At 35.9% G+C, this 12,714-nt stretch overlaps 1 protein-coding gene across 1 annotated transcript in view; it reads right to left on the bottom strand.

The window, feature by feature from the left end:
* Positions 1–6,314: 6,314 nt before the first annotated feature.
* The window catches only part of LOC117334423 (deleted in malignant brain tumors 1 protein-like), a 59,057-nt gene continuing 52,657 nt past the window's right edge, over positions 6,315–12,714 (bottom strand). Inside the window, exons 27-31 of the mRNA XM_033894043.1 lie at positions 12,325–12,645; positions 11,580–11,903; positions 11,040–11,381; positions 10,559–10,876; positions 6,315–10,117 (exon numbers count right to left, since the gene is read on the bottom strand). Coding sequence (XP_033749934.1) covers positions 9,252–10,117; positions 10,559–10,876; positions 11,040–11,381; positions 11,580–11,903; positions 12,325–12,645 — 2,171 coding nt within the window. The 3' untranslated portion in view covers positions 6,315–9,251. The remainder of the gene's footprint in view (positions 10,118–10,558; positions 10,877–11,039; positions 11,382–11,579; positions 11,904–12,324; positions 12,646–12,714) is intronic.

The raw sequence follows: 12,714 nt of genomic DNA, 5'->3' as shown, positions 1-12,714 counted from the left end.
ACATTTGTGCTGATTTAGATGTGGTAATACTGTGACATTTGTGCTGATTTAGAAGTTGTAATATTGTGACATTTGTGCTGATTTAGATGTGGTAATATTGTGACATTTGTGCTGATTTATATGTGGTAATATTGTGACATGTATGCTGATTTAGAAGTGGCAGTGTTGTCACATTTGTACTGATTCAGAAGTGGTAATATTGTGACATTTGTACTGATTTAGATGTGGTAATATTGTGACATTTGTACTGATTCAGAAATGGTAATATTGTGTCATTTGTGCTGATTTAGATGTGGTAATATTGTGACATTTGTGCTGATTTAGAAGTTGTAATATTGTGACATTTGTACTGATTTAGATGTGGTAATATTGTGACATTTGTGCTGATTCAGAAATGGTAATATTGTGACATTTGTGCTGATTTAGATGTGGTAATATTGTGACATTTGTGCAGATTCAGAAATTGTAATATTGTGACATTTGTACTGATTTAGATGTGGTAATATTGTGACATTTGTACTGATTCAGAAATGGTAATATTGTGACATTTGTGCTGATTTAGATGTGGTAATATTGTGACATTTGTGCTGATTTAGAAGTTGTAATATTGTGACATTTGTGCTGATTTAGATGTGGTAATATTGTGACATTTGTGCTGATTTAGATGTGGTAATATTGTGACATTTGTGCTGATTTAGAAGTTGCAGTGTTGTTACATTTGTGTTTATGTAGCAGAGGCAGTGTTGTGACGTTTGTGCTGATGTAGAAGTTGTACTATAGTGACACTGCCGATGTTGTAAGCTATGTCTGGCTTCCTGATATACACAGTATGTTCCGGAATACCAGACCTGTAATTAGTACATAAAGCTAGCTTCTATCTAAGTGGCTACGGTGCCAGCCATTACAGTAAATTGATGATCTCAAGCTGTTTACATGTCGTCTTCTTACCACCACCAGGGACCCTGGTTAAATAAACATCTACTTCTCTCCCTCACCCCTTTGCATAAATGCTGGTTTTTTGAGTGCTCCATTTGTTACATTCTTAACCGGCCCTTATGTATCTGGCTGTGACCCCATCGCAAGGTGGGTATGTGCCCAATGCCATGTGGCGTTTATTGTTTGCTCTTGGGTCACGTGAGCTAGATACGTCAATACACGTGAATGTGACAAACGCCCAGATCGACGGCATTCCTATCGCTGTAACTCTCTGTACTAATGGATAGTGACATGGAGTGAATTAATGTGCCTTCTTATTCAGCCAGCCAACACATACTGGCTATACTCCGAGATGAACCTTATTGGATAATATAGTGTCACGTGTTGCGTTATTATGAGCGATTGCATATTTTCGACAGAGGGAAATACTTATTGTGTAATTGATCAATATGATTTTCCCTCGGGACTCGGATCAGCGTCTTCCGATCCACACCTATTCTTGTTTTGACCTATATTTTCAAAATGAGCTAATTTATCATTGACATAAGCCATTTGTGAAGACATGATTACATTTTAGATACATCTATAGCAACAACGCAAATATCGTACAGAAAATAGCACATCATCATTGAATGAGATTTTTGTCTTTTAAAATACACGGTGCAGTGTCTATTTTAGTAATGTTAAAGTATGAGCCTTTCCAAGAACTTCCATTGAATTTACTTATTCAACGTAATAATAAAAGGGGATTGATAAGTTGTAATGCCTCCCAAATATATGGTAGCGAAACACGAGATAACCGGTACATAATTATGTATCGTTCACTACCGAAACCGGCATGAAAAAACTAACCAGTATTTTATTAAATTTTTATCAATCCAGTTGGTTATCTCTCATATAAGATTAAGTCTTAACAATCTCATCAGCTAGGTGCTATGCGCACGCACCCACTCTTACTTTCTCGCTGGTTACATAGCGTCAGCTCTTAGTGTAACAAAATTGCTGTTGACGTTACGTCAGTTCTAAGTGTAAGATATTTACTATTGACGTTACATCATATCTTAGTGTAACACAATTGTTAATGACATAATTTCTAGTTGTAACAAAATTGCTTGTTACATTGCTTCAATTGTTAGTGTAGCACAATTGTTTGTTACATTACGTCAGTTCTTAGTGTAAGAAAATTGAATTACTTGTGACAGTTCATAAATTGTTAGAGTAACAAAATTGCTTGTAACATTACGTCATAAATAAGTGTAACAAAATTTCTTGATACATTGCTTCAGTTGTTTGTGAAACAAAATTGCTTGTTACATTGCTTCAGTTGTTTGTGGAACAAAATTGCTTGTTACATTGCTTCAGTTCATATTGTAACAACATTACTTGTTAAATTACGTTATCATTATCGCGGAAGAACCAGAAGCTTACATTCCTTACATGCCGTTAATCACGTGTCACTATATCTACCAGGTGACTTTCACACTCACAGCATATATAGTGTCACATCACTTATTTCATTAACTGTTAATGGAGAAAAGTTTACCTTCTATTTTTCTTCAGGTCATGATCGTATTGAAGAGTTCAATCACCTTCGAATGGGTCACACCATAGTTTGTTATATTAGTCTGCCAATTTTCCTGACGTGTTTGGGTGCAAAATTCTGGCATATTCTTTAATTAATCAAGAATGACATTTTCAGTTCATTCTTTTGTTAGAGGGAATTTCTGAAAAGGCTTCTTCCAAAGTACATGTTAATTATACTTAATAGATGTATATTTCATTACTCGGCATATTCTTAAGTATATCTTATGTTTTGGAATATTTTTGTTTAACGTCCTATTAACAGCCAGGGTCACTTAAGGACGTGCCAGGTTTTGGAGGTGGAGGAAAGCCGGAGAACCCGGAGAAAAACCACCGGCCTACGGTCAGTACCTGGCAACTGCCCCACGTAGGTTTCGAACTCGCAACCCAGAGGTGGAGGGCTAGTGTTAAAGTGTCGGGACACCTTAACGACTCGGCCATCGCGGCCCCTTTAAGTATATCTAATACTTAGTTCATATTCAAACGATTGTACAAAAGACACACACGATATAGTGGCATCATTCAAAACAAATTAAGTAAGGGCCGCTCATTATTTCCACTCTCTCGGATACGTGATTATGACATTTCCCTTCGTCAACTATACAAACGTCGGAACGGGCAAGTTGTCTTCATTTGACAAACCTTTCAGTGATAAGCGTCAAGCAACACTCCAATTAATTATGCAACGACCGGAAGACAGAGACAGAGTCTATTTCAGAAAGGCACAACTGAATGTCAACAGAGTGGCAGTGTCAGGAGAGGCATTAGGAAGGAGGAACTGTTGCTAAGAAAGAAAAGAACATACTTTAGTCGCTCTGTATGATCATGTAGTTGTGAAGTAGGTACAAATCTATCTGAATAACGACATGGAATATGTGTATTTGTGTGTAATCCTTTGAAACATTTTGGCGGTAATTTATCCTTGTGAGATGCCTTAACCCGGTATGATACTCTAAATTATTTTGAAGAGATGCCGGTTCAGAATATCACACATATTTCATTGTTTGTTCACGGTTAATCCAACAGCTTAAGTTCACCCAGTTGATTCCAGCATGGGGTCAATGTCCCTCTTCTTCTATGTTTAAATACAAACAGCTCCATGATGAAGTTTTATATCCGTTTTCCGTCAATAACTACAGTGTATTTATTATTTAATATATTTCCAAATGTGTTATTTACGTTGTGTGTTTCAGAACCATCATCTGGAGAGCTTGTTTTTAACACAATAATGAATACATACAGTAATGTCAACACAAGGACAGAAAATTCAAAGTCATTACTGCAGTGCAGAACAACAGCTGTCGTCAGACTGGAGTTTACATCCAATCCAGTTAACTAATCTGGTTTACCAATCGTTTCCATCTTACAGACCAACTGACTACCATAGTCATGCAAGAGTGTAATACTGGTTGGCTACAATGTATTAAAACATTGATATTAGATGTAAGTTATGATTGTTTTAGGAAATGATATTAACGTTATGGCCATACAACATTGATGGGCTCTATGCAGGACTTGATAGTAATTTGCCAACAACATCATTGTGTGTTATAGGGCCATAACACTATCTGCTAAAAATTCGCATTGCTTTAATTGATATTTTAGTAGGGGTTACTGCGGATATCCTTTGTTGTTACGCTCGTTCAATGTCAGTTTGTGAAATTCTTGGAAAAGCAAAGCCTTTATTGAATAATGCCACAATAGCGATAAGAGTTCCAAACGGTGTTAAAATCTCACAAGACATACAGACTTAGCCATGCATTTCAATTGGGATGGGGTTTCTTTTTTCCACGTCTGGTAATGTATATCTATAGAACATCATTACTCGTAATAATACACTATTTTAGTGCATTAGGTATGGACGCTTAGAACGTGGACTCTACTTACACGCATTAAGATAATGAGTTAAGTAGACAAGCTAATGAGTATAGTGTATTATTGTTTGTATTTCGAATCAATTGAAATACCATCATGGCAACCGCACAATGTTGTTCAAGATTCCCTAGATTTCAATATTGTATTTTATTTTCAATAATCATATTAATGAAAATGACATAATTACCTCCTGGTATTGAAAAAAATGGAAGGTCATACGGTCTTTTACCTTATATATATATGTATAATTGTCAAGTAGAAATAACGACAGTACAGACAAGTAAATTGTCGAATTTTCGAGGCAATATGTCCCTTTATCAAGACACAAGTAAATTACAAACGATCACATATAGACATAAAACATGGAACAGTAACACAAACATCAGGATTGCAATCAGATGTAACATTGTCATTTTCTTAATTGATATAAAATCATAAACAGCTGATTCGTTATTCGAATCCCCAATCCGCTACTGGCAGCGGATTCGTTATTCGAATCCCAATAACGAATAACGAATCCGCTGCTAACTTCAGCCCGCTAAAAAAAAAAGAAAAATGACGCTTAACTTTTTATTTTACAGTTATTTAAGATTTTTTCCATGAGACGGAAAATATTAATGAGAAGACTGTGTTTTTTATCCACGTGCCACAATAAAACTTTAACGCACATGGATATAATTTGATATTAGAATTAATATTTTATTCCAAAATACCGTACCTGTGTGAAGAGGAATAACTCTTGGAAGATTATGCGTGTTTAACAAAGAAGCTATTTCATTCTTTACTGCTGTCTGCTACATCTATTTAATCATTACAAATGCTAGTTTTTTCTTACAACTGGTTAATTGAACTTACACAAATCAGGAATGTGAGGTCTCTCACACAAAATAAAGCTTCCTTGGCTTCTCAAGAACAGCTAAGGTATAATACGCATATATTAAAGATCTTACATCGCTGATAACAGAGAAATCAAGAACAATTGAAATCAACAATAGGCTGTTGTATATTTTATACAATACACAAATTAACATACTTTTTACCTTCAAACGTTTAAGGCTCTCTTTTCATATTTTTAATTCAAGGTGAACATTCAATTGTTCCCCGCCTCTATATTGGGGATGTAAATTACGGCGTAATAGGCGATAACATTGAGGACGCTGTTATTGGGTTTTTTTTATTTGTTGATGTTAATCAAATATATTCTATACCTCGGGTGCCATTGTATGCATTTGTGATGAGCAGCTGTGTTTACGCTGTCAGCAATAGAGTATCTTTAAACAAACAATCGATACAGAAACAACAATAAACAGAACCTAGAGACAAGCGGAACTAATGCTGATGAGGCACCAACAAAAATAGACGACAATGAGACAATACATAGTTACCTTGGTAATAAAAACCGTGGATAAGGAAATGTTAGGGTTTCCAGCATTCAGCATAACGTGTCGATTCTAAAGATAATTAGAAATAGTGTAAAAGTCGTTTAACATGGTGTGAACTGAAATTCAACTAGAAACACATAACGACTCTGAAATATATTCAACGTACATTGTTTGCCAAAATTATGTTTCGTTGTACATGTCCGGAAGATCATACGGCAAATTAAGATGCAAACACCACAATAACTGTTATGTCATAAGATTGTTCGTCTACTTTATTTGAAATCTAATTGGAAATGAAGATTTCGTTCAGCAAGGCGAGAGTCACAGATGACACACCAGCTAACAATATACAGTACAAGGTGCCCCTTAGATTTTGTTACCGTATCAAATCTTACCGACGCGACTCGTTATGGCGAGTCTGATTATTTCTTTATCTTTACATTTGCAAAATATTTTGGTGCCGAGATGATTATCGTTTTTTTTTCTAAATGTACCAAACCTCTTAACCTATGTATTATACAAAAATAACAAAATAAAGCATGTCAGTATCTAAAATAGTTTATTAGTCTCATCATCAGTGGTAATCATAAGTTAATATCACAAGCATGTTACATGTCAGGTTAGGTGTAGGTAAATGTAGAGCCCTGTACATTAAAAGGTATAACTAGGGAAGTTTAAAATGCCTCCATAAATATATTTACATGTTAAATTGCATTGAAGACAACTGCAGGCAACGTTATGTCTTCATAATTATGTTACACTATAAAATTGCATTCGGAATTTCCTCTTCTTTTACTCTGCATTGTACATATTAATACGAAATTAATACTTTATTTAAACCATCAAACCTGGTGCTCCTGGGTGTTAAAATCTTTTGACTTCACTGTATTTTTCGTAGTAGCATGAATCAATTAAATGTTGGGCATTCAAGAAAGAAATCATAGGAAGTAGATATAAATTTTAAACATTTATGATAATTATATAGAAAACAATATGACAAATGTTATGCATATTGTATTCATGTATTTTTATAAAATGGAATTCAATTTAAATCTAATTTTAGATAATGTTTGTTTGTAATGATTCTGCATTAATGAACACACTTAATAAATTCACACAATAACCAATATAGTTGTTATTTCAAAAATGAAGATATTGGTCCAGACATTACAGTCATTTGTAAATAAAATGTTATTTGACATCAAATATCACAGCCAAAGAGTTGTTTCCTTATCAACCCTGTAACTCACACGGTTTCAACATCATCTGATGAAGCATATCATGCAATTTATTAATGTGAAATGCATGATGGATAGTTTCATTTGAAATACGGAAGTGACGTAATAATAAAAAAATAAAATGCTTACCCGTGGCAGACTACTAAACGGCACACCGACTATAAAGTGTTTTAATGACGTGACATGTATGTCACTCTGTACGGAATTACTAGTACACAGATATTACAAATAAAGAGAAATAACACATTGGTGTAGAATGTAGTCACTAGCTGTTTACACACTCATATTGAACACACGCCATTAAATTCAAATTTTGACACATTACTTGAAATACCGAAAAATGTTTAAATTATATCAAATATAACAGAAAACTTATAATCTTATCCAGTTAGTATACATACACATAAAGATACTTAAATATGACATTCTACTATCAAAAAACAATGACCTACTTAGATATTTCAAAACAAAGTATTGTGATATTGCTAAAATAAATTATGAATATATTCAAAGAAAAGAAAGACAACATTGCTTTATATATATATATTGATATACAACTCGAGGAGAACCACTGGATTTACTCACTGGCATCGAGTTCGTTACGACATTCTATTCTTACCATCAACACATAAACGAGGGTGACAGTTGTTAGTCCTCAATGATAAGCAAAAGTTTGCAGCTGCGTACAATATGCAATTACAAATGGTTTTGCTTAGGCTCATAGAAAGTTTGAGAGTCAAAGTGGAAGTGTAAATTGGAAATCGTATTGTTAAAATTATCTTGTTTTTGCGAACTTTTAAATCAAACTATAACTTTGCACCCGTGATATTAACCCACAAATGTTTTATGGACGCTAACCAAGTTTGGTGATTTGAACAACATACTGTATGCAGATGACCATATGGTACATATAGTATATCTTCCTGCAAATATATGCTCAACACCGAGGTCCCGCAGAATGGCCAAAATTGACACCCTTTTCATTAGACTTTCGCTTTAATACCAATTACCATTGTCGTAGGTATTGAACATCCATTAGTCAAAATCAAACTCCATACATACTTCAACACATTAAAATTACTTGAACGTTACTAAACAGATTGCTAGGTAGAAATTAGTTCTCCATTTTATAAGTATTGCCATACTTGTAACTGAAAACCTTCCGACTGAGTAACCTATCAATAACACCATATTGTTCTAAACAAACATAACAATCGTATATCGTTAATATCGATGGCATGAACATAAATCAAATTCGATTTCTATACACGGAATGATACTTTACGAACAAAAGGCACGGTCCTAATAATGTAAATTTATATATATATATATAGATATATATATCAATTTAATGATGTAGAGTGTATGTTTCCTAATGAAAATCATATTTATGTTTCTCCAAGAAAAATACTTTCGTCTGGAATATATCATATTAACATAGTGATAGTTTTTTTTATACATTCCACTACGTCTGCATATTTCCATACCAATAAATCATATCTGCAAACCATTTAGTTGGTTCAAAATTCATTTCAATTTTTGATTTCCAGTTTTTCATAGATGTTTAAATTCAAATTCTTAAAATTCAAGAAGAGGCTTTTCCAGCACAGATATGAAATGGTAAATGAATGTTAACATGTCATCATGGCGTTGATATGTCAAAACACTTAATGTAAAGAACCTGGTTTAATGTCCTCTAAACAATAAATCATGATAATAAACAGTACAGAAACAAACACTTTTTGTTTATGTCAATAGCACATCTTTCACAAATCCAACTTCCTCGTCGCATGCTTTAAACGATAAAACATACATACATCATCCACGAAGATGATTATAATGACTCTACCAACATGTATGATTTAAAATCAAAACATCTAACAACATTAAAAAAATCACATCATTACTTTCGTATTTGAGACTGAATGATAATTAATTATTATAAAATAAATATATACAGAGACTTTCTGCCGTAGATAGTTGCTCATTTCAGGTAAGCTTCGCTTCAACATTTCCGTTTGTCATAGCGATGGTGAACACAGCTTACGGAAGTAAGCTATACAATGAAACATTTCGGGTAGGAAAGACTTTACACAAATAATGGCATCACATTAGCACGTAACTGACAGAAGTAATATCCAAGAATAACACTCAAATCCGTATACCACCAAACACATGTTAATCACAGTTCTGTAAACAAACATAAAATCAACAATATGTCAGTTAAGTATATTGACCATCAGGCATGAGAGTCCACTATATCAAGTTCTAATTCTTTATGTTCAGGTAAAGCTTCTAACTTATTGCCAGAAATATTTTCGGTTTTCATTTGATCATAGAGAGGATTGGCAAATGCGTGAGACGAGTCGCGCTGCCCAGCACTAGTTTTTGTGTAGACAGCGTCGCCATTACTTGACAACGTGACGTCATTGTCCTTCTGTGCGTCTGCGTGGAAACCATTAGCAGACGGTTGTACAGTCACATCATACATCTGATTACTCATAGCTAAACTGCCATCTTGAGAGTGCTCGATGATATCGTCGTGAAAACGTTCGTGAGGTACTTTTGCTTTCCGTAATTTTCTTATTTTAACAAAACACACAACAGCTATTATAGTAATTGTGAGAATAACGACAATTACTACAATAAAAGCAGCGATGGCACCACCGGATACCTCCGACTGTTCGGACTTCTGCTGTCCCTGCGTCAGGTTCTGATCAATGGTATTATTTACCGTAGTTATGACAGTAGGCTTACTTGTGGTTCTCACGGTAGTGGTTACGGGTGGTAGTGTGGTGGTCGTCGTAGTGGTGGTGGTAGTGGTAGATGTTTTAGTGATAGGTTTAGGTGTGGTGGTGGTGGTGGTGCTGCTGCTGCTGGTTGTTGCGGTAGTGGTTGTTGTGCTGGTTGTTGGGAGTGTCGTTGTGGTAGTGGAAGGTGGTCTGTATGTGGTCTTGGGAGTTGTCCTAGCCGTGGTAGTGGTCGTGGTGGTCGTTGTTGTTTTAGTTGTTGTAGTTGTTGGTGTCCTGGTTATGTTTGGTAAGATTTTCGTTGTTGTTATCGCTGTTACCGTTACAGGTGGGCTGACTGTTGTCAGTTGGTGGTCTGAAACAACAATACATGTATATGTTAAGTAATATCTTTCAACAAAGCAGAGGTCTTTGAAAGAAATTACAAGGCGGAACTGCAGCGACGGAGGCACAAGATCATAATATACAATTTGCTTATAAACATAATCAAAGAGACGATGATAGGATTCCTTTTTATAATTCATGGATTTGATATTATGTGAATATATCGTAGAAAGATGTTCTGTCCCTTTACCAACAGAGGATAAATAATATCAACAGGCTGAATTCTAAAGTTGAATAAGGAATAACGACAACAAGGATTAACAAAGGACAGATAAGGTATTAGCGCGTTTCAAAATTTCATCATATAGCTGTTTTGTAGTTCTAGGATTCGTCAGTGATTCTAACAATAATCTAGGAAACATATATTTCAAATTGGTAAGCCATGACTAAAGGACAATAAAACCATACATACCCCAGCACATGACACCCACGTCTTCCGTATGATTACAGTTGTGTGTTCCAATTCCTCGATGGCTGCACTCAAAGATGGAGCTCTCGTTACCAAGGCAACGCACATTGTCGAACCAGATTGGTCCTGTTCCCCTCCCAAACGCAGCGTCTTTTACTGCTTTTCCTCCTGCGAATTTGAGTTGTCTGCATACAACGTTTGCCGCTAAATCGTCCCAGAAATCATCACAAATAGTGCCCCATTGATTTGGTCCTTTTATATAAACCTCCACTCGGCCAGAAAGCCTATCTTTGCCACCGATCAGATGGATGGTTGTCGGTTCTAAGGAGAGAAACAAAGCAATTTCCATCGACACATCGTTAGACAACATTTGCATAACATTTACTGTAAGCAAGATAGTATTAATACAACAGAATCAAAACAATAAAGAAGTTGTATAGCTCTAACTTTTTCACCAAGAATTTTTTATTTCTTAAATACTTACCCACCGTCTCGTTGTAACAAGCCGAGTACGCTCCAGGCTCGTTAAACATACAGAGATCATCTAAGAAAGAAGAGTTAAAACCAGTGTTTAGACATGTCATCATGGTCTTCTCATTGCCCTGACAGAAGAATCCGGTCACCCAACGGTTGATCTGGGGTAGTGACTTTTCCACATTGTAACTAACGATCCCGTCCTTGTAGCCAAGCTGGCGACAGAGTACCTTAGCATCAGCCGACTGCCAAGACCAGGAACACACTGTGCCCCATACGCCATCGTAGAATATCTCAACGCGCCCCTCCGATGACGGCTGCTGCCGACGAGTATTTAACCGGTACTTCATACCTGTTCAGTGGAAACATTTGTTTTATAGTGTTTTCAAAATGTAAAACATCAACAACATTATATATTTATCAGTACTCAAAGATACTCAATTTATATGCAAGAAAAATACCACAGATATCAATATTATATAAGGTACTAAATTAATCCGAAAACCATTACTCGAATGGCCTAACGGTGATACAGTCAGTAAATACCAACCCGACTTCTTGTAGCACAGTATTCCTGCGTCGTTGGAGTTAAAGTTGCAGTTATCTAGGTCTGGATGAGGGTTGTGAGGACAGTCTGTCAGTTTGTTCTCGGTACCATTACATCGAACACTGCGGAGCATGATGGGACGGCGGTTCTTCATGATGTGTAGGTATGCTAGGCCTCCAGCGTAGCCCTGATGTTTGCATGCCACATTGGCGTCTCGGTCGTCCCATTCGTGCATGCATACACGTCCCCAAATTCCATTTTGTCGAACCTCCAGTATACCGTGCACCTGGCTGGCTAGACTATCCGGAGCGATCCGAACTTTAAAACCTACAATGAAATTCGGTTTAAAAGTTGAAAATAAAGTGACCCTCTACGTCACAACAATAAATGTAAGAATTTGATATCAAAATTAACAGCAATGCACTACTCAATGACGTAACTTCATTCGAAAATGGAAAGTGTGGTCATTTATCTTATTGCACGAAACTGTAGGAAATCACGGTGTAAATGTATGATTGTAAAGGATGAATATTTACACGACAGTTAACATTGAGATCCCTTCTTATCACTGTAAGCTTGGTCCAGTAGTTTGGTTAATGGACCCATTCCAAATAACAAAAAAAAATAATCATGAATACTCCATCAGTCATATTCAGTTGAAAATGAATATTCTTAAGTCAATCTTGTTCTTAAAACGGATTATTCTTTTGCATTGCCCTAGACGGTCTACATGTAACATGCGACATACCTGTGTCAATGACAGTGGTGTTACTGCAGTAAACGGAAGCGTACATGTTATTTTTGCACGTTCCGTTGAATTTGCTAAAACACTTTGTGATGTCTGTTGCACCTGGTTGACATGTCATGTTGGTGAATCCAATGCGTCCTGTCAGATTACCGAATGCCGACCCGTTTATTGCACGTCCATCCACATAATTTAAACCCAAACTGAGGCAGGCGACTTTCGCCTCTAAGTTGGTGAATCCCTCGTCACAAACTCCGTACCACTCTCCGTCTTGGTAGATTTCAATACCACCCATCGGGGAGTTGTAGCCTTCATTCAGACGCACTGGAAAGGATCAAATATGTTTTTACAATAATAAATTTTACTTGTCTGCTAGAATATGTAGTTTCTTTT

This window comes from Pecten maximus, chromosome 9 (assembly GCF_902652985.1).
Source record: "Pecten maximus chromosome 9, xPecMax1.1, whole genome shotgun sequence".
NCBI classification, from domain to species: domain Eukaryota; kingdom Metazoa; phylum Mollusca; class Bivalvia; order Pectinida; family Pectinidae; genus Pecten; species Pecten maximus.
The sequence above is the reverse complement of the archived record's forward strand: the minus strand, read 5'-3'. Positions and strand labels throughout refer to the sequence as shown.